The following is a 25,250-nucleotide window of genomic DNA, read 5'->3' on the forward strand; positions in this document are numbered from 1 at the left end:
AATTTAGATACACATTTAGGTGTTGTTGTAGTCTATTTTTATAATGGCAGATGTGGATCTAATGTGAGGGGTACGACGGGTCTGATTTGAGTGAAAAAAGTTTTCAAAAGTTTTCAATCTTTATAGTAATATATATAGAATTACTAATTGGAAGCTTATTTTGAGAGGTGGGTAATTTAGATACACATTTAGGGGTTGTTGTAGTCTATTTTTATAATGGTAGATGTGGATCTAATGTGAGGGTACGACGGGTCTGATGTGAGTGAAAAATATTTTTCAAAAGTTTTCAATCTTTATAGTAATATATATAGAATTACTAATTGGAAGCTTATTTAAGCCATCTAGGATTCTAGATAGACACTTAAAAAATATGACCACGGGAGTTGAACTGAAATGACTTAATGATGTCAATTTAAGATCAGATCATTGAATGTGGCAAAATGGTGCTCTGAGAACTGAATTTAAGAGCACAGATCACTGAAGTTGAAGCCTGTAAGTTTGGATATGGATTCATGTTTGGTGCAAGAAGTTTCATAGGGGAACTTCAGCTTAGGCTCCTTATATACTACTAGTAGGCTGCACGTGAGTGCCGCACGTGGTGACAAAAAATAAGTATAATATAAAATGTGTACTTGTGGCACACATCCAGTGGCCACAATCCATCGTCATTATTGTTATTAAACAATACAATACGAGCATTCACAGTAAAGTCTAATGCAGTTAGATGCACACTTGCCATGTTACCATTGTGCTCCCTAGCCGCAAACTGAATCAGCTGGCCATGGTGCCGTTTAGCATCACACAGGTTAAAGGTATTTAAACTATCTAGTAAACAAAAACTTACCCAATACCAGAACTATTTTCATAGACACTAAGGTATAATAAACTAACAATAATGTTTACAACTCCGTGCTATGTTATTGAGATCAAACAATCCTTACACTACCATTGAATGCTGCAGAATTGATGCTTCTACCCTTTTCATGATCATGTCCTACCTTTGAATTTTACAAAATAAATGAAATTGAAATACAGGTGAAATTTGCCCATGCAATTATAAAACTATTATGCTGCCTCTTTATTTCCTAAAATTCTATCATTCTGTACAGCTTCTTGGTTTATGTGCTTCGGCAAAATTTGATGAGGGATGAACATGAGTGGAGTCAGAGTGGTCTTCCCTAATCTGCGAGACAAGAAGGTGGCATATATTTTAAATTAAAAAGGATAGAACTAAACTAAGAATTATAAAGCCGTGAAAACACAAGGCCCATCCTTTTGATAAGAACATGTGCTGAACTTGTTGGAACTGACTAATTAAATGACACCAATTTCAGCAAGAGTCTTTTTGTAATATGCCTTGGAATTGAGTACAGCTACATGTCAAGCTCCAGTTCCGATGTCATCAACAGTAAGTATAGGGTATTTAGGGCTAGAATTATCTCCCTTGTGGGTACCATACTATTATGACATGTTCAAGGTAAAAACTCCCGTCTGTTCAGCAGGTTGAGGTTGCACCCCCAGGTTCCTTAAACTCGATCCGGGCATATTAAACAACATAAATTACAATGGCAACCATCTAATCAACCAGGAGCTATCTAAACTAAAACCAAGAAGGCTACAAACCTGGCAACAGATGAGCCATAGCCCAACAGATGAGCAATAAACTAAACAGCACAAATATAGGCAGTAAATAAGATGTAGATACTTAAGCTGCAAAGTGAAAGAAAGATGGCATATTCGCTGAATATACCATGGAGGTTTAGGCTAGATGTTTCTATTTAACAGCCTAATAGACACGTCAACTTGGATGGGAGAATATACACAACCATCTAGCATGTCATCCTCAAAATCATAAGATGCAGTCCATAGGAATGAGCCCACCTGCTGATTTGCTCGAATGGTCGTATCATAGGCTGTCATGTTCTCATTGCCTCGTGGAGGTGCAAAAGATGGTGGTGTGGTAATTCACTCTCATGCATTCAGGCTATGGATTGAAAAAATCAGGGGAAAATGAAGCCTGAATGCGACATCTCGTACGGGGAAGAAGAAGTCGCCGCCAGAGGCGGAACATCCATGAATTTTGGATGTCCCTTCTATCGAAGTTGCTCATGTGGATCAATATTTTCAATTCCTGTGACTGAGAGAATAATTAGAACCATGGTCTGTGCACCATTTGCATTGCAAATAGAAAAGTCTAAACCAAGAGGGAAACACTACCGGGAAGATCCACTACCGGATTCACTGGCTTTGCCGAGTGCCGGTTACACTTGGCAAAGGCCAGTTTGCACTCGGCAAATTCTTTGCCGAGTGTAACACTCGACAAACACCACTCGACAAAGCCTCCCACGGCACAGTGATCTTTGCCGAGTGTCGGATTTCGGGCACTCGGCAAAGACTTTGCCGAGAACCTTGGCACTCGGCATAGGAGCCACGTGGCGCGACCCTGGGCGGCATCTTTGCCGAGTGCCTAACGACAGGTACTCGGCAAAACGGCCGCCCAGGGTCCCGCCACGTGGTCGATTTGACGAGTGCTGGGTCTGGCACTCGGCAAACTTTCAAATCTTTGCCGAGTGCCTAACAGCAGACACTCGGCAAAACGGCCACCCAGGGTCCCGCCACGGGGTCGCTTTGCCGAGTGCTGGGTCCTGGCACTCGGCAAACTTTCAAATCTTTGCCGAGTGCCAGAACTTTAGCACTCGGCAAAGTGGATGTTCTGCTGACATGTGAAGGCCATTTTCAATATAAATACAACAACATTTTTGCCGAGTTGACACATTTTTTTCTTTTTTATCTGTTTTTCAATATAAATACAACAACAATATATATAAATGCAGGGACATTACAGGCAGTTATAACAATAAATATATAATTGACAAATACGAGAATAGCATCGATACAAATAACGAGTCCATCACATATATCACAAGTCCGATAGACAATACATCACATAGAACGAGTCCATCACATATATAAAGTCCAATACATAAAATATGCCCACAAGCTAAGAGTCCATCGACGCGCCAAGTCCACTAGTGTACAAGTTACGAGCAGGTGTCACTCACGGTCAGGTGGGGGGGCAAGATTGCCACGGAGCCGCCGGCGAGTTCTGGTCCGGAGGAGGGTCGTTCGATGCGTTCCACGACAGATACTGCAAATAGAAACACATAATTTGAGTAAGAATAACAAAGATATAATAATTAATATCTACAAACAAAGCATACTCACGGGAGTGTCAGAAGGTCTTGCAGGAAAGTAAGGCTGAGCTGGTAAGGCGAAGGGAGGAGGCGGCGTCACATAGTTCATCGACGCGCCAAGTCCTTGCTTCCAGGTGACCATGCTGTGCAACATAACCGACTGCTCCTCCCTCAGCTTCCACTCCTGCTCTAGCTTGGCCTCGATCTCCATTCGGCACCTCCTCTCCTCCTCAAACTTAGCCTCCATCTCGGCCTAGAAGATTTAAACCTCCATGTTACAATATGAAGCAAATTTTCATTTTAATCATAGAACGGAAACTAAATCTAAACTAACCTGTCTCTGGTGCACGTTGGCCACTGAAGTCTCAGGCCGTGGGCGTATGGGCGGGGTTGAGTCGGTGGTACTTGCAAAAAACTAGCGAGAGACTGGGCGTACTCGTCGTGTCGACCAAGCTGTTGGCGATCAAGTACCGCCCGTGCTTCTTCCCTTGTCCCGCCCTCATGATGGCTTCTCCGGAGAGTGGCGCGGTGGTCGGATCCCAAGTCTCCCCGTGGAGCGCCTTTCCCACCTCCGTGTATGCATTAATGCGCGCGTGGATGCTTAGAGGCGGAGCCGCCGGGTTGTAGGCCACGTCCGACGTCGCCCTGCCCATGTGAGACATGGCGTACGCCGTGAAGTCGTTGCAAGACTGGACTGGATGAGACTCCGACTGCCAAGAAGTCAACAAGATGATTAGTAAGAATTAAAAATATAGCTTTAGAAAGAATGAAGAAATTAGTGAACTTACCCAAGTATTCTTGTACTCGCCGAGGCTATGGCTCCCTTGATGATGTGCCGGACGCGGTATCATCAAGCGGCGCTCCCAGCATAAGGCGTGCTAGCGGACCCAATCCTCGCTGATCCACTTGTCCACCATCATAGACCAGCACTCGGCCTTGTTTGCGCAACAGTTCGGAGGCACCTAAACGTAATGAAGTGCATGACATATTGTAATATCAAATACAAGATAAATGAGTAGAGATGGCATTTATTTACCCTTAAGTACTGGTCTCGCGTGAGAAAGATGTCCCTTGCAGCTGGTTTCTTGACACTCCTTTTCTCGAACTCGGCGCAGTACACAACGACGGCCTGGACACGCGCCTCGTAGTGCATGTCCTTCACCAGCTTGTAGCAAGCCTGGTGAGCCCGCTCGTTCGCCCGGGCCTCATAGCCTTCCTCGCACCTGTAGAAATCCTGCATATATACCCACAAGATAATTGCAATTATTATTCCAAAAATTGAAACAGAATGTGATATTTCAACCATTTTAGTGCGAGGATGACTTACCCACAACTCCCCGACCACCCGCCTCGTTTTGGTGGTAAAGTTCCTTCCTTCGCGATCAGTAGCGTCCGGGCTGGCCATGTAGTGGTCCCACGTGTATGCCGGCTCCAGCACCCCAGCATGCATCACGAGCCCGGGGAAGTGCAGCCGGCACAGAAGACCCAAGATACCATTGGGCTTCCATTTGTGCTCACCAGGTTGCACAAAAAACCACCCCCTGCAAAAGTGTTTAAGGTAAAATTTTAGTTAGTATTGCAATTTTAAATATATGTAATACATAATAAATAAGTACTAACATACTTACTTAGGCTCTAGTGGTCGAATCATCGGGCGTCTCGCTAGAGGTATCGGACGTCGCGGGAGTTGCGACGGTCCACGCAACCACACCACCCACTCATCTCCTGCCGCCCCCTCCTCGGCCTCCTCCTCGTCCTCCTCGTCCCCTCCACGTGCTCCTCCTCCTCTTCTCTCCCCTGGTCCTCCACCCTCCTCCTCCTCCTCCTCCTCCTCGTCCTCTACAGGAGAAGGGGTCCTCTCCCTCCTCCTTACCTTACCTCCTCCACCACTCCCACTACCTCCTCCTCCACCCCTCCCTCTCCGTATCCCTTTCCCTCCCCCTCCTCCACCACCTTTACGAACACTACGGCTCCCGGACCCCTCGGGTGCGTCGGACCCACTACCGCCTCCTCCACCACTGCCTCTGTACAAGGAGCTCAGCCAAGTCATCTTGTGACCGCCTGGCATCTTTGTTTAGTTACCTGAAATCAAAAGGAGTGAACAAATTAGTCAGGATAAACAATACTTGCAAATAAATGAAAATAAATGAAATATAACTACAAATTAGCATAATACATATTAAATATTGCGAGTCCTACATGTTTTAGAAGTAGTCATCATAATCGGGATTAGCTGGATCGTAATCCTCATCATCACTATCAGCTATGTCAACATAACCAGCAGAATCCGAAGGAGGAATGTCGTCTTCACTGTCTCTGCCTAAACATAGTCGCTCTAGTAATTGTAAGTCCTGAATATTTTGAACCTCATCTCCACCTTCCTCGTCAACTTCCCTTTCATTGTCGACTTCCATTCCAATCTCGTCGGATAAGTCTATCTCAAAACTCCCTTGTAGCCCCTCTTCTTGAAAAAACTCTCTATCATTGTTGTAATCTTCGTTGTTTGGGAGAGATAGTTTGCCGTGTGGCGATACTTTATACACAACATCGCAACCCCAAAGACGGTGGTCGGTTTGGCACGGGTATGAGAGATAATAAACTTGTATGGCTTGTTGAGCCACAATGTACACATCTTCACCTTTTAATGTTGAATCCTGTCGAATTTCAACTAGACCAACACTAGGGGTATGTCTTGTTAGTGTTGGATCAAACCAATGGCATTTGAAAATGACTGGAGTGAGCGGTACAGAACCATGAAACTTGAGTTCGTATATTTTTTCAACTCTTCCGTAATACTCGACTCCGTCTTGACCTGGCGTAAAAACACCGGTATTAGTGGTTCTTCGATTGGGTCGACTCTGCTCGTATGTCATTGTGTGGAAGCGATATCCATTCACGTCATAAACGTTTAACGACTTGACCCTGTAGCTAAAACCATCGGCAACCTGTCTCAACTCGGCACTCGTGGACGAATCAATTTGGCCCTACAAGCGTATTCAGGATAGTTTCTCATATAGTTCGAGGACAACGAAATGGAATAGAACTATGAATTCAAGACTACCTTCTGTTGAAACCAATAAATGAAATCGGGTTGTGAATTTCCCGCGCCATTTTTAAGAAGACTCTCCATTTCCATCGGGGTTGAAGCCCTTGAGCGACGCCAAAATAGTTGTTGAAATTCCCTGTATCAAAAATGACAAAGGGGGTTGGATGCTAAGTAGTGAAAACTTGTGAAACGGAAACTCCTAATCCCACCCGACCATGCATAGATGAGGTCAGTTTATATGATCCACTCCTATCCAAGACAGAATTTCGGCAGCACCTCCCTGCTGTTCTCCAGATACACGTCCCGAAAAGGGAGATTGTGTATCCGAAGAACAACAGGGAGATGATGCCAAAACTCTGCCTCGGATCGGAGTGGACCATATAAACTAACCCCATCTACGCATCCTCGGGCTGTCCAAAAACATGGACAATTCGAAACAGATACGGCCATCAATATGCAAATATCTGCATACTTCCAACCGTATCTTTTTCAAACGGGAGACGCCTAACTGGTGTATGTGCTATAACATATTCGCGGGTTACTCTTCAAAATATAATTATCAATAAACTAACTAAATATAAAATCCATTTGTCGATATCTATATAATCTAAAATAACCTAACTCGGCTGGGGAGGCGTTGGCGGCATTTGTCGATATCCATTTGTCCAGATACTATATACAAAATCATTTTAAATAAATTAAATAAACAACATCTAAATATTGAACTAAATAATTTAAAAAAAATACCTTGGTGCCTCAGCTGGGGAGGCGTTGGCGGCGGCGGGGAGGGGGCGGCGCGGCGCGGCGGGGAGGGCGCCCTTGGGCGCCGACGAGCCGAAGCCCGGCGCCGGCGGCGGCGTGGAGGCGGGGCTACGGGCAGGGAGCCGGCGGCGGCTTCTCGCCGCGGTGCGAGGCGGGGACGGCGGCGGGGCGGGGCGGGGCGGGTCGGCGCGTGACTGAGGTTTGAGTGAGCGAATGAGTGAGGGCGCGTGAGCCGGTGGGGGTTATTACAACGCTTTGCCGAGTGTCCTGATCTGGCACTCGGCAATTCAGGCTTTGCCGAGTGCCAGATCAGGACACTCGGCAAAGTATCTGTTTGCCGAGTGCTAGATCAGGTGGCACTCGGCAAACAAATTTCTGCCAATTCTATTCTTACATGCAAAACACAAAAAAAGAATAAGATACGAATTTAAAATAAATATTATTTCACAAATAATAATTTCAAACTCAAATAAAGATAATTAGAATTTCAAGTTTCATGATTTTATGCAAGAAAACCAACTATTTCATGTGTTTCTAATGTCAAATTGAATTTATATCAACAAATTGAATTTTATGCAAGAAAACCTATTATTTCAAGTGACTACCAACTAAATAAATTGCCAAAATAATGCAACAATTTATTGTTCATGATTACATGCAAAAAATCCTATTATTTTATGCATTTAAAGATCAAATTAAAACTAAAACTAAATATATTGATTTTCATGCAAAAATAATTTTAAATATAGATAACTAAACAAAAAATTAACCAAAATTTCACAGTACACTTGTTTTGTTGTTATTTCTCTATATAAAAAGTTTCACATTGAGAATCATATGAGACTTTCATTTCAACCACAAATCGAACCGGATACTACGCATCTCTCTAAAACTTCTTCGGAGATCCTCCGGCTTATAAGTGACGTATCTTGTCACATGTCTAAAACGATGTAAATTTTTTTCCACTCAATCCTAGCATGAAACCAAGAAATTTGCACAACTACCATAATTTTTAGATATTGTATGCTATTTTTGGTTTTTTTGCGAACGTCCGTGCACACGCTTGTGATCAAGTTTCCTGATAAAGATGCTTCAACTTTTAAGTTCTTTCGCAGATACGGCATCAGTTTGGATTCAGGTACATGAATATCAAATTTCCATTCATTGATTTCGAAATTTCGACCCACTACTAATTTTAAATTAACTTCGACCGATTATTCCCCGCACACATAAAATTAACAGAAAATAGTAAACCAATCAATAAAAGTTTTTTATGTTAGTAGGGATTAAATTATCAAATTTAAGTAGGGAGCAAAAAAATTTGAAGGACAAAAGAAAATTTTTTTAACCAAATTTGCTGAGTGCCTTATCTCCAGCACTCGGCAAAAGAAACTTTGCTGAGTTCCTTATCTCTAGCACTCGGCAAAATTACTCCTTTGCCGAGTGCCAGGTGGTGGCACTCGGCAAACACTTGACGCCGTTAGCCCCCCTAACGGGCGGCGCACGGCGGGCGCGTGTGCTGGGCACGTGCGCAGTCTTTGCCGAGTGCCGCCGGGCCAGCACTCGGCAAAAGGGACATGTTGCCGAGTGCCACTTTTTGCCGACGGCCTGCACTCGGCAACGCTTCGGCATGCCGTGTGTCTGATGTTTGCCGAGTGCTCGTTGCCTGGCACTCGGCAAACCATGTCTTTGCCGAGTGCCCGTGTCTTAGCTCTCGGCAAAGGCCGAGACACTCGGCAAATTTGGGTTTTCCGGTAGTGATCAGCGCTGGGTCTAGCTCTTTTTCGCCCCTGCGATGTGTTCGTACCATATGCAAGAGGACATGAGTGCTCCACCTTATTGAAATCAGGTCTTCACATGAAAATAAATGAAGCTGTGAAGAATTGTAGCAAGCCGTAAGATGGTAGAAAAGGCCAAAAACACTAAACAAATGACTTGCATGAACCATCGGCACATAACACAATCACCAGAGGATCATCACTCCAGCAACAGTAGACAACATGGGGAGCTAACTTTGGTAGGAGCTGACCAGAAAACTAACTAATTAAACTAATCATTCCACATACCTAATACTTGAAAGCTCGCTGATCCTATGCTGTGTACCTGCGCAAGCTGATATCTGAATATCCCAGCTATGGTGGGCTTGCTCCTAAAAGTCAGAAAGAGAATGCCAAGTTGTTGATGCAATCATAATGGTAGATAATCTGAAAGCCAATAGGTCCCAGAGCTACTGAAACGAACATGGCACTATTTATGCCATTTCGAGTGATTTTGGTGATCGAATGACAACACAACATTTGGACTAATATGATTGTTAAGATGATCATTCTCAGGCTTTTAGGTTCAAATGATGACAAAGTGAAAGAGAAGATAGGCATAGCAAGGCCCGAAGGCACCGGTTGAACCGACGGTCCAAGTCAGCCTATAGGCACCGGTTGAACCGACGGTCCAAGAAAGGGCATCGGTGCATTGGGCGTATTGTGTACCAGAGACGATGTCAAGTGCCCAGGAGAAGTTTCTTCAGCACCGGTTCAACCGACGGTGCATCGGAGTATTGCGTCGGTGCATTGACGTCAGCAGAAGAGAAGAAGGCTGTGAGTGCCCGGTTTAACCGACGGGCAAGCATCGGTTCAACCGGTGGTCACTGTGTCAGCAGTCAGAAGTTCAACGGCTACTTCGTGTCTTAGAGTGACCGGATGAACCGACGCTACCCCTGCCAGAGGCATCGGTTCTTCCGATGATACGCAGATTTTCTGCTGACCGTTGGAGCAACGGCTACAAGACTTGGTGGCCTATATATACGCCTCACCCCGGCCATTTGAAGATTGCTGGAGTTGCTGAACATACCACACACACCCCAGAACATCTCCAAGCCATACAAAAGCATCAAGATCATATCCTTAGCCCTTAGCACACTTTGAGAGTGTTGTGTAAAGAATTAGCTCTTAGTGAGTGAGATTGTAAGGCCTTGAGCCTTTGTGCTGTGGTTCTCTAGCGAACCAAAACAAGAGCTTGGTGCGCCGGCACCTTGTAGCGTGAAGCTCGCCGGCAACGTCATCGACCCTCCGACTTGGTGTGGAGCGGCGACGACATCTTTGTGCGGGGGACGTGGAGACCCCCATCCTTTGTGGAGAAGCTCCTTAGTGGAACTCCGAGGCCAATGTGACCGTGATTGTGTTCACGGAAGAGACTTGGTGGCCGAGTAGCAATACTCTTAGTGAGTGCTACAACAATGTGGATGTAAGTGTGCCTTTGTGGCTAACCGAACCACGGGATAAACACCCGCGTCAAGAGTTTGCTTCTCATATCCCGCTCTTTAAGCTTCCGCATTTCATACTAGCAATTTGTGTGCCTTTTACTTTCATAGAATAGTTTCTTGATAGGAAAGGCTATAGGTTGCTAAACTCTTTTGGGATAGGGATTTCACACTAGAACAACCTAGTTGCACATCTAGATAGCATGTTTTAGTTTAAGTTTTGTGCAAACTAGTTGGAGCCATATGTCTAAATTTTTAGAGTGTCTAATTCACCCCTTCCCCCTCTTAGCCTAGAGCACCCGATCACTTTCAGCTATTACCGTTGCCGCCACTTCTGCTGCTATTGGACTTCTGAAAACTAAACCGTGGAAAAAAAAAATAGGTCCAACAGCTCCTGAGGCTGCCGCTGCAGAGAAGTTAGAACAGAGCGGTTAATCGAGGTTTTTAGGTTGAAGATGGAACCAAATTCATGTTAGGACAATGAGTATTGGAAAAGCATAATTGCACGACAAACATCATATTGAGCACAAGGAGCCTTTTTTTTCTTGAAGACCACCAACAGTAAATCTATTGTTGCTGCTCGACATATAAAAGTGCTGCTCCTTTGACAAATATAAAAATTGCATCTACTCCGTCAGAATATTCTAGTCATTGTTGTGAATCCTATTACTGAAACCAACAAAAAAAATATCATTACTGTGCGTATAATGATCCTTGCCAGCATTTTGTCAAGCATGTGGCGGCAAGGATGGAATGATGTCAGACAGCGAGCTGCAGCTTACCGATGAATTGGGAGGCCATCTCCAGCAAAATCCATTCCAGCGAAGAAGATGAGAGCCAGTGCTTCAGCCAAGGCACCTCACGGTCATCCTCGAAGTTGTTGCCCGTGTTCTGATGGTCCTTCAACAGGTCTGTAGCATCGGATGCATGGAGGAGGCTTTTGTAGTTCCGTTCCTGCACTGAGGGAGCAGCTGTGGAAGCCCATGGGCCAACGCCGCCGCCGCCCGGCATCGCTACAAGGAGAGGAACGACGCCGTTGGGGGAGGGGAGGCACTGCCGTTCCACTTCTCCTACACCAGTGGATCTGCAGCGAGAGGGGTGAACGCCTTCTCAGGGATGGGCCGTCCACCGGAGCCGCCGTCGGCAACGAACGCCTCGACCCGTGTCCGTAGTCGCCGCCGAGGCGATGTGGATGGGAAGGAGAGTCGGAGAAAGAAAGGGAGGACCTCTGTTGCTGCATTTCCATCCCCGTCGGGTCCGCTTGTTCCCCGTCGCGCTTGGCCAAGGATGGGAGCAGCGGAGAGGAGCGGCGATACCGCGATAGGAAGGGCGCCGGACGCGGAAGAAGATTGGGCAAGGGGGATCGCCGGATCGGTGGATGGCCGGCCAATTTTGATGCGCACGAAAGCGTGATTGACGGACGAAAGATGTGCTCTCGCATTGACATCATTAAGTAATCTCAGTTCACACAACTTCAGCGACAAACTCTCAAATGAACAAAGACATTCGAAATTCAGTAATCTAACATATGTTCTGTAGATGTTGGTGCATTTTTATGTCGAAGTTAGAAAAGTTTGACCTCAAGAAAAAAAAACTCAAACAACTTATCTTTCTTGAATTTTCTGATGAATGCCATTTGCATCCATTGACCAATTTGATTTTGAACGGATTTGATTGTTTTTTCACACTACAGAAGGAACATACATCTAGAGACTGCAAATGCCTGCTGTCGGTGTTTTACCAGCAAGTTCTCCGAGTTATACCCCGAGGAGATTGATTGTAGGCAGGGACTCGCCGAGATCAGAACGCGATGGTGTAAGGAATACAAAGATTTAGACAGGTTCGGGCCTCCGGAGCGTAATATCCTACGTCCTGTGTGGTGGTTTGTATTGCCTTAGGTGTTATTCAATATGTCTCGTCCTCCTTCTAGAGGGGTCCCTGTCCGCTCTTATATAATATGGGGAAACGAGATTACATGGAAAGTCCTAGTCGAGTTCTAATAGGATCCTAGTCCGAAGAGTTCGGCTAGTTTCCGTGTACATCGACTAGTTCTACTCCTATTCGGGTAGATACAGTAGAGGTAGGGTATACCAATGTGCTACTCCCTACTCTAGAATATTCCACGCACGTGAGCAGTCTCGTTGCCCCGGGTCTGACACCTGCTTGTTGTAATATATCCTAACATTATCTACATAACTCTATAGTATATTTATGCATACTGCAAGGGATCCTAAATAGATGTTGGTGCACATTCCAAAAAAATCACCGTGCATCTGAACAGTTATGTTGGTTAGCCAATTGCCACTCTATCTAGCATTTGCTCAAATTCTTGTATTCACACGCTTGTTTCTACTGTGCTCCTAAATATTTTCAGTATATTCTAATTCAGATTTATTCTTGGATCTGCTTATCTCATCACAAGAGAATGGCTAGATAATAATACTGTTGAACTACTAGCTAATACTAAAATCAATTATTTTAAAAAGTATTTATTAGTCACAAGAGAATTATCTGGCACATATGGTTGATATTTCCTACTGCTTCACAGAGAAAGTAGCAAAGAAAGTTTGACTGATACATATTTGGAGTTTGGAAAATACAATATTATACAACAAGAAGTAAACTTCATCACGCTTTCAAAAATAATTATAGTATTTTTCTAAATGTATAACTGATAACCATGATGGATCGATAAGTCTTTAAAGTTTTTTTGAAAACACGTGCGGAACACACACTTTACTAGTAGTAAGATATTTAGCAGCTGATATTGCAGAGAAGCTTATCCATATCTAACGTATGCGGTATGCCTTTGCCAGTCAACCAGTATGAAAAGCCAAGGCATGAATGGAACCCTTGATTCATTATAGCCCATACAGTGGCCGGGTATGATGTAACTAGAAAATCCTATAGCTTTCTCCTTGCCTTCCGTTGATGTTCTCAAATCCTAATCCCACTTTTCTGATTTCGTCGCAGCTTGGTAAAGTCACCTCCTCTTCTATGTGCCCATAAAAATAAAAAAAAATAACTAAACCCACCAGCACGGCGCTCAATCAGAACATGAGAATGGCTGTATAAAAATATAAAATTGATTGACTCTTCCAAATTATGCCATGCCAAAATCCAAATATGCTTCGACTTAAACGCTGAAATGTGCCATTAGTTTGTTGTACCAATGGTGTTTGTACACAGATAAACAGTTAACCATGAAGACTACTGACAATTTTGTTAGTTTGCCATCAAGCCGGAACATCTCCCTTTTCTTAAAAAGAAAAGTTACTTTGCCAGCTGCGGCGTGGTTATGAGTTATGACCTGTACGCGGGGTGCTCGTCCTCGTCGTCCAACTCTGTGAGAGCCTTGGCAATCTCATCCATAGTCGGCCTCTTCTTCTTCTCCTCTATGCACAGCAAGGAAATTCTCAACATTTCCTGGGCCTGCCGGGCATTGAACTGCCCCTGAATCCTACTGTCCACTAGGGACCCGACATCCCCTCTAGCCACCACCCGCCTCGCCGCCTGGGCGACCTGCCCAGCCTCCAAGAGCACCCCATCCGCCGTCGTCTGCTGCGATATCCTCCTTCCGGTCACGATCTCCAGCAGCACGATGCCGTAGCTGTAGACGTCGACCTTGGCGTTGATAGGAAGGTTCAGCGCCCACTCGGGCGCCATGTACCCCAGCGTCCCCCTCATGCGGGAAAACTCCACGCCGGAGCGGTCGTCCCTCTTGGACAGCTTGGCCAGCCCGAAGTCGGCGATCTTGGCGACGAACTCCCTCGTCAGCAGGATGTTCTCCGGCTTCACGTCGCAGTGGACGACCCACTCGAGGCACTCGTGGTGGAGGTAGGCGAGGCCCCTGGCCGTGCCCAGCGCGATCCTGTACCGGTCGTCCCAGGGCAGCGGCCTCCTGTCCGTGGCGAACAGGTGCCTGTCCAGCGACTCGTTCTCCACGTACTCGTACACCAGCATCTTGTGCCTGCCTTCGGAGCAGAACCCCCAGGTTCGGACGAGGTTCATGTGGTTGATCCTTCCGATCACCGTCATCTCCGCCCAGAACTCCTCGTCGCCTTGTTCCACGCCTGCCAGCTTCTTCACGGCCACCACCCTGCCTTGGTCGACCACTCCACGGTACACGACGCCGGAGCCGCCCCGGCCGAGCTCTTCCTTGAAGTTTCCCGTCGCGGCCTTGAGGTCCCGGTACGTGAACCTCCTGAACTGGCCTCTGAGCATCGTGTAGCCGGCCTCTAGTGAGCTGGGCGTGCTCTGTTTGCCTGAAAGGAACCACCAACCTGTGGCAATAAAGAGAAGATCGAGGACTCCGAGTACTCCTGCGAACGCAAACAAGTACGGCCATCTATTATCCTGGGATCCTGTGAGCGCCACGGGATCGTCGTTAGGATTGCAAGCAAGGCCTGCGGTGCCCCGTGCAGAAACCGAGGTTGCTGCTGCTGACGTGTCGAAACTGTAAGGAACTTTGAGGTGTGTGCTCCCGGCGTAATTTGGAGATCTGTAGCCGTTGAAGAGCGTGCCTTTTGGGTAGCAGACGCCTGTGCCCGCAAGCCGGTAAGAGAAGGCGGCGCACGAGCACATTTCCAGGCATAGCTTCTTGCAGTCCTCGAACGAAACAGAGAAGTTCACCGCCAAGTCGAATCCGTAGAAGTCGGTGTCCTGCAGCTCGACGAACTTAAACTTCTCCGGCGGCGTAGCATGGATGCCGCAGCTGGTAGTGCTGGAGCTGAGCATTGGCTTGCAGCCTTGGCTCCAGTCCCGCGGGTTGACCATCTCGTGTCCCGGCAAGCACGAGCATCTGAGACTTGGTTGGTATTCGCATATCGCGTTCTCGCCGCACAGCCCTTGCGCGGAGCACGGTTGCTGCAGTGCCGCCCATGAGACCGTCCAGGCTCCCGTTGACGTGCTCAGGCTGTAGATTCTCAAGTTGCCATCGTGATCGATGGTCAGCCGTCGCTTGATGCCGGGGCCCAGGTCGGAGGCCTCGACCACAAGGTTGTCGCTGGAGCGGAACACGCCGGTGTCATCGAGGACACCGATCCTTGAGGTGTTGTAGCCTATCCGGTTGTTCTCGAACAGGCTATAATCCGGATTCGGCCAGTAGTTGCTCGATACCTCTGGGCCGTCGTAGAGGAGCCGCAGCACGTTGTCGTTGTCGTAGTAGAGGCTGAAGTACCCGGCAACCAGCCTCGTCTCCTTGGTGAGCGGCTGCGACGGGACCAGCGTGTCCGTCGGCCAGTCGAAGCTCTGCCACACGGCGCGGCCGCCGGTGGACGGGTCAGAGATGACGAGGTTGCCGGTGTCGAGGAGGGAGATGGTCAGGGCGCCGCCGCCACTGCCACTCGTCTTGCTCTCCCACACCGTGGTCCCGTTGGCGTCGTCGAGGGCCAGGTTCCCGTCGCCGCGGAACGAGATCCTAGAGCTCTGGCCACTCACCGGGACGCCGGGGTTCGCCGTCCAGACAGCGGTCTTCTCCGCCGCGCCGGCGTACCAGACGGAGAAGGAGAAGGCGTTCTCGCCGGCCTCCTGGAAGCCGCAGGAGAAACTGCCATCGGAGGAAGTCAGGAACGGCCGCCCGTGGTCTTCCACCGTCAGAGAGGACCCGGCCCCTAGCGCGTGCTGCGCCGCCGCCGACGGCCACGGCACAGCGGCAAGCAGCAAGATGAAGGCTAGACAGATTACGTATCTTGCCATCTTTCGGCGTTGTTGTGCACTTGTGCTCGCTAATGGGAGCGAGACCACAAAGCGGAGCGTGCTAGCTGCTAGGTGATCTACCCGTGCACACAACACCACTCACTAATGAATCATGTATATGTATATGCATCAGCACCAGTCACGGGGTCACACGGTCAGCACTGTCGGTCCACCAGTATGACCGGTCCGCAAATCCAATTTGACAAGCGCTTGTTAGAAACGTTACTGGCGCGCGATACCACGCACTCCACTCCACCCGTCCAACAGGATCCACAACCACGTGCGGATGCCGGCGTAGCGCCCGCTGTTTCATTTTTATTTTTCATTCAATTCAATCATTTTCTATTATATATTATCTTAATCGTATTCTAATTTTTTCAGCAAGATCAGTGGTAATGTGAAAGACTCTCGTACCCTGTTTGCCTTGTGGGGTTAGTTTTGTCATGCAAGTAAAATCCAACTCCTTAGTTAGATAGGTAACTAATATCAAATTTATAGAATTACACTCTTTATAGGATTTTTTTTCAAACACAGAATCACACTTTTCGTGGAATGGAGGGAGTACCATTTTTTACATGTGTGTACATTGTGTACAAGTTATACATAAAATTCTCTAAATAACATTCATAAAAGATAAAATAAAAGTTATAACGTATAAGTTGTTCATATCGTGAAAGTGGTGGCACAAAATTGTCAAGTAATGAAATTATCATTAAGGAGTTATGTGTATAAGTTGTGTATAAGTTATAGCTTTCTAGAAATGAAAAATCTATCGTGTATAAGTTATAGCTTTCTAGAAATGAAAAATCTATCTATTATATAAATATTTGAGTGTTAGAAGAAGCCACCACGTTTACTGAGAGAGGCTAGAAATTCCCACGTTAATCTAAAAAAGAGAAGAATTTAAACCGTTGGATTTTACGAAGATCCAACGGTCTGTATTATCCCACGTTTGCATATTATATTAAAAATATTTGTGTATTTGCTATTGTAGTCGGACACCTGAACTAGGACTCAATTAATATCGAGAAAGGTAGCATAGTTCGATTCTAGGCAGGGTCATACTAGGACTCGATCAAAGCAAAATCGTAAAACAAAGGTAGCTTGCTTACGTTTCTAGGCAGGATTAAAAAAATAAGAAAAAGTCACATCATAAAATATGTCCGTTTTTAAGTACATCAAAGTTTGGTTCCTCAGCTCCAAGGCCACCTCTGCCACGTATATTCTCACGCTCGGTATATAAATATAACGCTAAAACAATTGGTACAATTAACTTTGTCATGCATAGTTATTCCTAGCCGAAAGAATTTCTCCATTGTTTCTCAACTAGATCTCTCAAACAACTGGCCTCAGGAATTCATCAACTGAATAACAAGTATAGTGTTAAAAGAAGCCACCACGTTTGCTGAAAGAGTCTAGAAATTCTCACGTTAATTTAAAAAAGAGAAAAATTTGCACCGTTGTATTTTATGAAGATCTAACTATCTGTATTATTCTAAAGAATCTATATCACATAAAAAACTATATTAAATTAAAATTTTGTACTTCCTATTTCCTATTAGACTCGGGCTCCATTGTTTTATTACACTCGGACTATATTGTTTCCGATCTAAAAAAAGACTCCATTATTTTCGTGGCGTAGAATTCGTAAGGCAGTGTGCTTTTCTAGATGGGAACATGTGTTGTAGCATTCACTCACTTCTCTGACTTTTGCAGTCTATCAATCTTAAATTTGATTAGTAGGCTTTGCAGCCCTAAATCTGGCCATAGCAGAGGATTACATGGCATGCTCTCGCTCAGCAATACGATTTGAATACGACTGTACTCCATGGCAAATATGGCGGAACAAAATTAACTATAATTTGATACATTGAAGACCCACTATTTACACAATAGGATAAGAGTCTTATCAAGCTGAGGGCATCGATGGTGTGCTGCTGTGATCAGCGGCGCCACTAGAAAAACAATTGACATTTATCTATAATATTAATTCGAGAGTGTTAAAAGAAGTCACTATATTTGTGGAGAGGGTTTAGAAATTCTGATGTTAATTAAAAAAGATATGGATATACTCCCTCTGTATAGAAAAAGAATGTTGTTTTGGATAAGCTCTGAGTCAAACATTGGGAATATAAATCATGAATAACTTTTAAGTTATTGAGTTTGAAAAAGTGAAAGCCATATGAATAGATTTTTTTAAAAAGCACTTTCATAAAAATATACATATATCATTTTTGAATAAATATTTTTATAAAAATAAGCGGTTAGAGTTATGCTTTGGAGATCCTGTTCCTATCCTTAAAGTCTTCTATTTTCTATATGAAGGGAGTACACCGTTAGATTTTATGAAGATCTAATGGGCTAGATTAACTCGAAGAGAAATTTCCACGTTAATCTAAAAAGCAAAGGATTTACACAATTAGATTTTATGAAGATCTAACGGTTTAGACTTATTTGAAGATAAATTCCATGTTAACCTAATAAAGAGAATGATTTAAATGGTTAGATTTGTAAAGATCTAGCGGTTCATATTAATTTAAAAATTCCATATTTAAACAGCCAAATTAGAAATTAAAAAAATAGGATAGACCAAGCTTATAACGTCAAAGATTTTTGACAAAAGATATGGAAATTCATCTTTCATCCATATGCTATTCAAGTCAAAATGTATTGCGTTAGGAAATAGTATTATTGGTTTTTCTCAGCGCCATGGGAATGGGTCCCCTTAGCTCTAGACACATCGGGGGTAGATAGACACAAGGCCATTCAAATATATATATCAGTGTATATTAGTATTAGGAAATAATTTGATTTGCAATTTTGTGGACAAAAGGCATAAGCAAAAGGGGAAAAAATATCAATCATGCAAAAGGTTTTGAAGGGAAGAGCAACTGTACATGAGTGGTGATATGATCTAAAGAAACCAACTCAGAATCAATATTTGACATGGATATACCTATTTATGGGTTGTCCAACATGATGAACCTTACCCGTCCGTAAAATGTCATTCCAACTAATATGTTGACCCGGTTTGGATAGAAATTTTCGATCGGCAATAAACAATAGGTTGGATAGAGGTCGAATTTTCTTACCCAAAGTCCAAAAAAAACTGGCCCGACCTGAAAATTGGGTTTAACCCAAGCCTGATCACATATCGGGCTAGGCTTGGATTAAAAAAAAAATCTAGCCTGGTGGTCAAGTCGGGTCGAGTTCGGGCTGAAGAGAATGCCGAGCTTTTTTAGACCCGACCCTTGATTAGATATGTATGACCCCTGATCAGGTATGTATATTAAGTTGCGGACCATCTGAGATGCATCTTCATTGACTAAAGTGTGTAGTGGGCAGAACCTTCTTGGGTCTAAATGTAGCAAATGGAATGAGCACAAGGGGCTATACCTTGCTTGCATAACAACAAATTTATTGATGCAGCCGCCTCAAAACAAGGTGAGCATGTTTAGATCTGTTGTAGCAATTGGAGAGATTGGATATGAAAAACAATGAAGACAATGCATCCACCACTCATTAAGTTTTTGACTAATATTAAAAAACTAATTCTAATGATCTCAGGGTAGTGTATATTAAGTCACTCATCTAAATCTTATTCTTAAAAAAAATAAGAGTAATTTTTAACCGTAACTAAAAATTTTAGACAAAAATATTCACTACCAGTCAACCAACAAATATATTTCTATTGAAAGCTTAATTTTTATATTCCTTTCAATAATACCAAAAATATGTTTCTATGTGAGGTATTCTAAAAATTTATATGCCACAAAATATTATGGTGGGAAAAACATAGATGCTACCTTCGTCTAGGATATTGGGACAAAACAAATACAATGATGTCACAAACAATGCTATTGGCATAAATTTCTTTTACAGTAGAATACAAATGTGATTACATCCATTCAAAATTATTTACAACTTTAGTTTTGTCGTAAGTGGAACATTTCTATTCACTAACCAGGATAGTAAAATATATTAATTTTCATAATGCCAAATAAATACACTATAAATATATATTTTATGATAGATTTAATGAAACTAATTTGACGTTATAGATGTTGGTACTATTTTCTATAAATTTAATTTGAATTAGATTAGTTTCAATTAGAACAAAGATAATATGTACCTAATAAAGTGACTAATAATTTAGAATAGAAGCAGTGACATAGAAAATATCAAATAACTAGCTACCCGCGCTATTTGCGCGGGCCACCTTGCTAGTTATATAAATATTTGAGTGTTAGAAGAAGCCACCACATTCGTCGAGAGAGGCTAGAAATTCCTACATTAATCTAAAAAAAAGAAAAATTTGGACCAATTTTATGAAGATCTAATGGCTTAGATTAATCAAATAGTCCATGCCAAATACAATCAAAGATATTTAGTTATTGTAAAAAAAGAGTATGCATATATTAAATATAGAAAAGAAAAGAATGTAAGATTAATACAAAGGGTCCATGCCAAATATGATCAAAGATATTTAGTTATTGTAAAAAAGAGTATGCATATATTAAATATAGGAAAAGAAAAGAATTTAAGATTAATTCAAAGAATCCATGCTGAATACGATCAAAGACATTAAATTATTATAAAAAATAGTATGCATATATTAAATATAGAAAAATTAAAAAATATAACAGTAATAAGATCAATATATCTCTTTACTAATTTTTCATCTGTTCTTTCCAACAAAAAAAGAGAAACAACAACAACCAGTCGTACTAATAAAAATAGAAAATTAGGGATTTATTTTTTTCTTTTTATAAGAAAATAGTAGAGAGACAAACATCCCACCTTTAACTAATTCTATTGGCCGAATTGACCAGATCAAAACTACAACAAATTTATAGAGGGTGCAAATCATGAAAAGTAGAAGGGAAGGGAGAGAGGTTAAAGCTATCTAATTTCATGCACTAGGTTTAATTTGGACATCAATCCAAAATCATGTTTCTTGGAGTGTGCCATGGATCTCACAAATATGATATAAATGACAACAAACTCTACTCGGCAGAATATTAGTTTTGAAAGAAAAAAACGAGGACAATTATATATGCATGTGTGAATCAAGCCAACCATGCAGCGCTCTAAAATTTGTTTTGGATCATCATCATCTCCCTTTGCCTCGCATGTTGGTCTTCCGTCTGTTTGCTTGATTCTTAATTACAAAGCGTCTTTGGTGAGAATGGCTCAAGGGCTCAAGGAGCCAGAGTGGAACTAGACATGTGAATATCGATTATCACATATTTGAGGTTTTTTTAGTGAATCATCACCCCTATTCGCATCGCGGTCTCCAATATATTTGCTTGATTCTTTATTGTGAAAGCGTCATCGGTGAGATTGGCTCGAGGAGCCAAAGTTGAACTAGATAGATGGAGATCGATACATCATAAATCCAAGGCAATGAGATGCATGTCACCAATAGCATAACCATCAAGAGGGACAAAAAGAGTGTGGCACTCATCCTGTTACCGCTGAAAGAACAGGCAAGGGAGCGTTAAAAGAAGCCACCACATTGACCAAGAGTATCTAGAAATTCCCACGATAATTTTAAAAAGAGATACCGTGTGTCATGAAGATTGAACGGTCTAAACTAGCCTAAAGAGGCCATGTTTAAAACTAGCCCAAAGAGTCCATATTAAATACGTTCATCGAGAGGATTTATAAATTCACACATTAATCTAAAAAGAATATACACCATTGGATTTAATGAACATCTAACAGTTAAATTTAATCCAAAAAGTATATGTCAAATATAATTAATAAATATCTAATTTCAGAATAAAAAATAGGATATGACCGATCAAGATCGGCTGGATGTTACTCAGGTGCTCTAACAACTAGGCTAGATTTTCTTTCACTTAATATTATTCAAAATATTTCACAAATCAAAGTTCAACATCTAAGTTACAAGTTGTTGGCTTCAACATCACTAATACATACATATAAATATATTAAGTACCTACATATAAAAACTTTGTAAAAAGATAAATATGTATCCAAGTTGACCCCATCTTGCGAATCATCAAACTTAAATATTATGTGCTACAATATGCGTCCATATTCAAGGTTACCTAATATTATTGAATCTTCATATTTAGATTTTGCAAGTTAAAATATAATAAATATAGAAATGTGATATATAATAAAGCAATTTAAAATCTGATGATTTAATACAAACCCATAGGAAGCTGCAAGTAGTATTCAACGAGAGAGAACGAGAGGTACAGTAAATAAAATACCAAATAGACTATTTTGTTAACATAAAAATTTAAGAAAATAAATAAAAAAAACTAGCTACCCGCGCTATTAGCACGGGCCACCATGAAAAAAATATGATTTCACCATTAAAGTCAAAACTAAAGAAGTTTTAGGAGGAGATGAGGTCCAACCAAATAAATTGTTAGTGTGGCCATGGAGAAGTATAATTTAATAGCATTGTTTAAAAAAACTATGAGTAGAAAAAAGTGAATACGAGTGAGACTTTGAGAGAATGATGACGACCATTGCCGGCTATAATAATAAATTTGTAGAGCCCATAAACAGCACGTAATAGAGAAAATATACTGTGACCATAAAACAAAATAAATGCATATATGCATAAATTTTAAGGAATTGAAGATGGAAGAATAAAAAAACTAGCCACCCGCACTATTTGCGCGGGCCACCTTGCTAGTTATATGTATAAGTTGTGTATAAGTTGACTAGAATAAGCTAAGTTATGTGTCGTTCATCGCAGAAGTGACGCTACAAAATTACACTCTTATAAGTTGTCTGTCAAAAGTAATATATAAAAGTTGTGTGCATAAGTTATGTATCATGAAAGTTGTTACATAATTACTCTTACAAGTGGTATAAAAAAAATTATATAAAAGTTGTGTGCATTAGTTATGTAACACGGAAGTTTGTATTAGTTATGGTCTAAAAAAACATGCGGAAGCAGGAGAGAAACCGGAGCTCGAAGCACAGAAAGGGAAAGAGACGTGTTAGACGCGGAAACCTAAAAGGGAAAGGATGATGTGTTCGAAATCGCTCGCCGCTAGTCTGGCGCGCGCTCGCTGACTAGGCCAGCCCATGAACGGTCTCGGTCATCGATTGCCGTATCCGAACAAAATTGTGGTCCAGTTTGCCGTTATTCTTGAATGAAGTTAGACGTGCCCGTGCTCTTGCCAAACTGTTCGATGCCACTATAGATATGCGGTGCCTGCATTTTTGTTTGAATGAAAAAATTTAAATTACTCTTCTTATCTATAGCCAAAGTTTAGATAACCCTCTAAATTATCGTTTGGTTCATTTTACCTTCAAACTATGCCATTTCGTTCAAATTACCCCCTAATATAATTTAGCATTTTTATTTCTCCATGTACATGGAGATTTTTAAGTTGAAATTTTACAAAATAATAGTACACACCATAGCGCATGTTAGAAAAAATACATCATAATTTTTTATTATTATTTTGATAGGTTAGGATATTTAATAATAGAGTAAAATACATAGTGGGCACCTGAACTTGCAGCGTTGTGTCAAATATGTCCATGAACTTATAAACCAGACGTCTATCCCCTCGAACTTGCGAACCCGTTCACCCCAGGTCCAGCCCGTTTTGCATGGCTTGCATGGCACTGTGAGGCAGGGTTTTGCTACAGTTACCCCGGATTGCTACAGTAAGCGCGTTTTGTTTTTCACTTTTCTAATTTATTTCGGCTGAATCTTCAAATAAATCATAACTCTTCGATACGATATCGAATGAAGATGATTTTTATATGAAAATTGTAGCCCTTGACGAGATATACAACTTTCTAGTTTTGAATTTTTTCATTTGATGATGTTAAGGTGCTCAAAAAAAATATATAAAATTACAGCACCATAATAATCGCGTATTTTTGCTTGTCGCATTAGAAAATTAATATATTTTTTGTTTGATGTCAAATGAAGACACTTTGTATACCAAAATTTTAACACTTTTAACGATCTAAATTCTTATAATTTTGAGTTTTTACATTTGAAGTTGTTAAGATGTTGATAAAACAGTATAAAGCCTCAACATCTTTCGCGTACTTAATATGTTGTTTTATACTGTTTTATCGACATCTTAACAACTTCAAATATGAAAACTTAAAACTATAAGAATCTAGATCTTTTAGAGTGCTAAAATTTTAGTATACAAGTGTCTTCATTTGACAACAAACAAAAAATATATTAATTTTCTAGTGCGACAAGCAGAAGTATGTGATTATTATGGTGCTATACTTTTGTATAATTTTTTTGGGCAACTTAAATTCATCAAATGAAAAAACTCAAAACTAGAAAGTTGTAGATCTCGTTGAGGGTTACAATTTTCATATAAAAATCATCTTTATACGATGTCGTATCGAGGAGTTATGATTTTTCGAAGATTCATCCGAAATAAATTAGAAAAGGAAAAAACAAAACCACGATCCTGTAGCAAATCAGGGGGTCACTGTAGCAAATCCCGGCCGCACAGTGACAAGCAAGCCATGCAAAACCGGGCTAGACCTGGGGTGAACGGGTTCGCAAGTTCGAGGGCTAGATGTCTGGTTTCTAAGTTCATAGACCTATTTGACACAACGCTGCAAGTTCATTTGCCCACGGTGCATTTTACTCTTAATAATAAATTAATTATTGGAGTTGAAAATTATATGAAAACTAATGGAAAAAATTATAATTTTTTTCTATATATGTATTGTGATGTCCACTACTGGCCTATTGCTCTGCAAAATTTGAAATTAAAATTCAACTTGTGTACGGAGAAATAAAAAATAAATTATATTAAAGTGTAAAATAAACTAAATGGTAGGGGTAAATTGAACCAAATTATAGTTTAGGAATTATCCAAACTTTAGCTATAGTTGAGGTGAGTAAATTGAACTTTTTTTCTTGTTTGAACATTTATTTAGTAACACTAGTGATAGGAGGTTAGTTATTACCGAGGGTTAGTATTTCTAAGTTTTTAGTTGTGTTTTGCCAAGTTTAGGACAAGCATACTAGTGTCATTTAAGGGATTTTATATAATAACATGTGTCATGTTAAGATGACTTTTTTGAGATTACACACTACAACTCACAATCATAATGCACGCACACTTTTTTGAGATTACACACTACAGCCCAGATCCTTAGCAAATTGGAGGGAGTAGTAGTTACTCATTCCGTTCCAAATTATAGTCTGTTTGACTTTTTTTGACCTCAAATTTGACCACTCATCTTATTCAAAAATTTATACAAAATATCACTTCATTTGTTATAGCTTGCTTTATTAATAGAAGTTCCA

General features: G+C 41.9%; 2 protein-coding genes and 1 long non-coding RNA gene across 3 annotated transcripts; all 3 read right to left on the bottom strand.

The window, feature by feature from the left end:
- Window positions 1-840: 840 nt before the first annotated feature.
- On the bottom strand, window positions 841-2,221 carry LOC120707567. The gene is made up of 2 exons (XR_005689026.1): window positions 1,882-2,221; window positions 841-1,183 (listed from the first exon to the last, which is right to left on the bottom strand). It is a non-coding gene; the product is annotated as an uncharacterized LOC120707567 (long non-coding RNA).
- Window positions 2,222-8,668: 6,447 nt separating this feature from the next.
- LOC120707568 lies at window positions 8,669-11,679 on the bottom strand. Its single transcript, XM_039992481.1, has 5 exons — window positions 11,485-11,679; window positions 11,041-11,342; window positions 10,579-10,664; window positions 9,069-9,151; window positions 8,669-8,875 (listed from the first exon to the last, which is right to left on the bottom strand). Exons 1-5 carry the CDS (start codon window positions 11,502-11,504, stop codon window positions 8,848-8,850), a joined length of 519 nt encoding a protein of 172 aa, XP_039848415.1. The 5' UTR covers window positions 11,505-11,679; the 3' UTR covers window positions 8,669-8,847.
- A 1,719-nt stretch (window positions 11,680-13,398) lies between these two features.
- Window positions 13,399-16,022, bottom strand: LOC120707569 (putative receptor protein kinase ZmPK1). Its single transcript, XM_039992482.1, has one exon. The coding sequence runs from the start codon at window positions 15,953-15,955 to the stop codon at window positions 13,562-13,564; it is 2,394 nt and encodes a 797-aa protein (XP_039848416.1). The 5' UTR covers window positions 15,956-16,022; the 3' UTR covers window positions 13,399-13,561.
- Between the last annotated feature and the right edge of the window lie 9,228 nt (window positions 16,023-25,250).

This window comes from Panicum virgatum, chromosome 5K (genome assembly GCF_016808335.1).
Source record: "Panicum virgatum strain AP13 chromosome 5K, P.virgatum_v5, whole genome shotgun sequence".
Classification (NCBI taxonomy): domain Eukaryota; kingdom Viridiplantae; phylum Streptophyta; class Magnoliopsida; order Poales; family Poaceae; genus Panicum; species Panicum virgatum.

Coding starts and splice junctions, on each gene's coding strand:
- LOC120707568 (XM_039992481.1), bottom strand. CDS start 11,504: ATGGAAATGCAGCAACAGAG. Junction 10,665..11,040: donor GATGGCCTCCCAATTCATCG/GTAAGCTGCAGC, acceptor ACTTCTCTGCAG/CGGCAGCCTCAGGAGCTGTT. Junction 8,876..9,068: donor AGCGAGCTTTCAAGTATTAG/GTATGTGGAATG, acceptor AATTCTTCACAG/CTTCATTTATTTTCATGTGA.
- LOC120707569 (XM_039992482.1), bottom strand. CDS start 15,955: ATGGCAAGATACGTAATCTGTCTAGCCTTCATCTTGCTGCTTGCCGCT.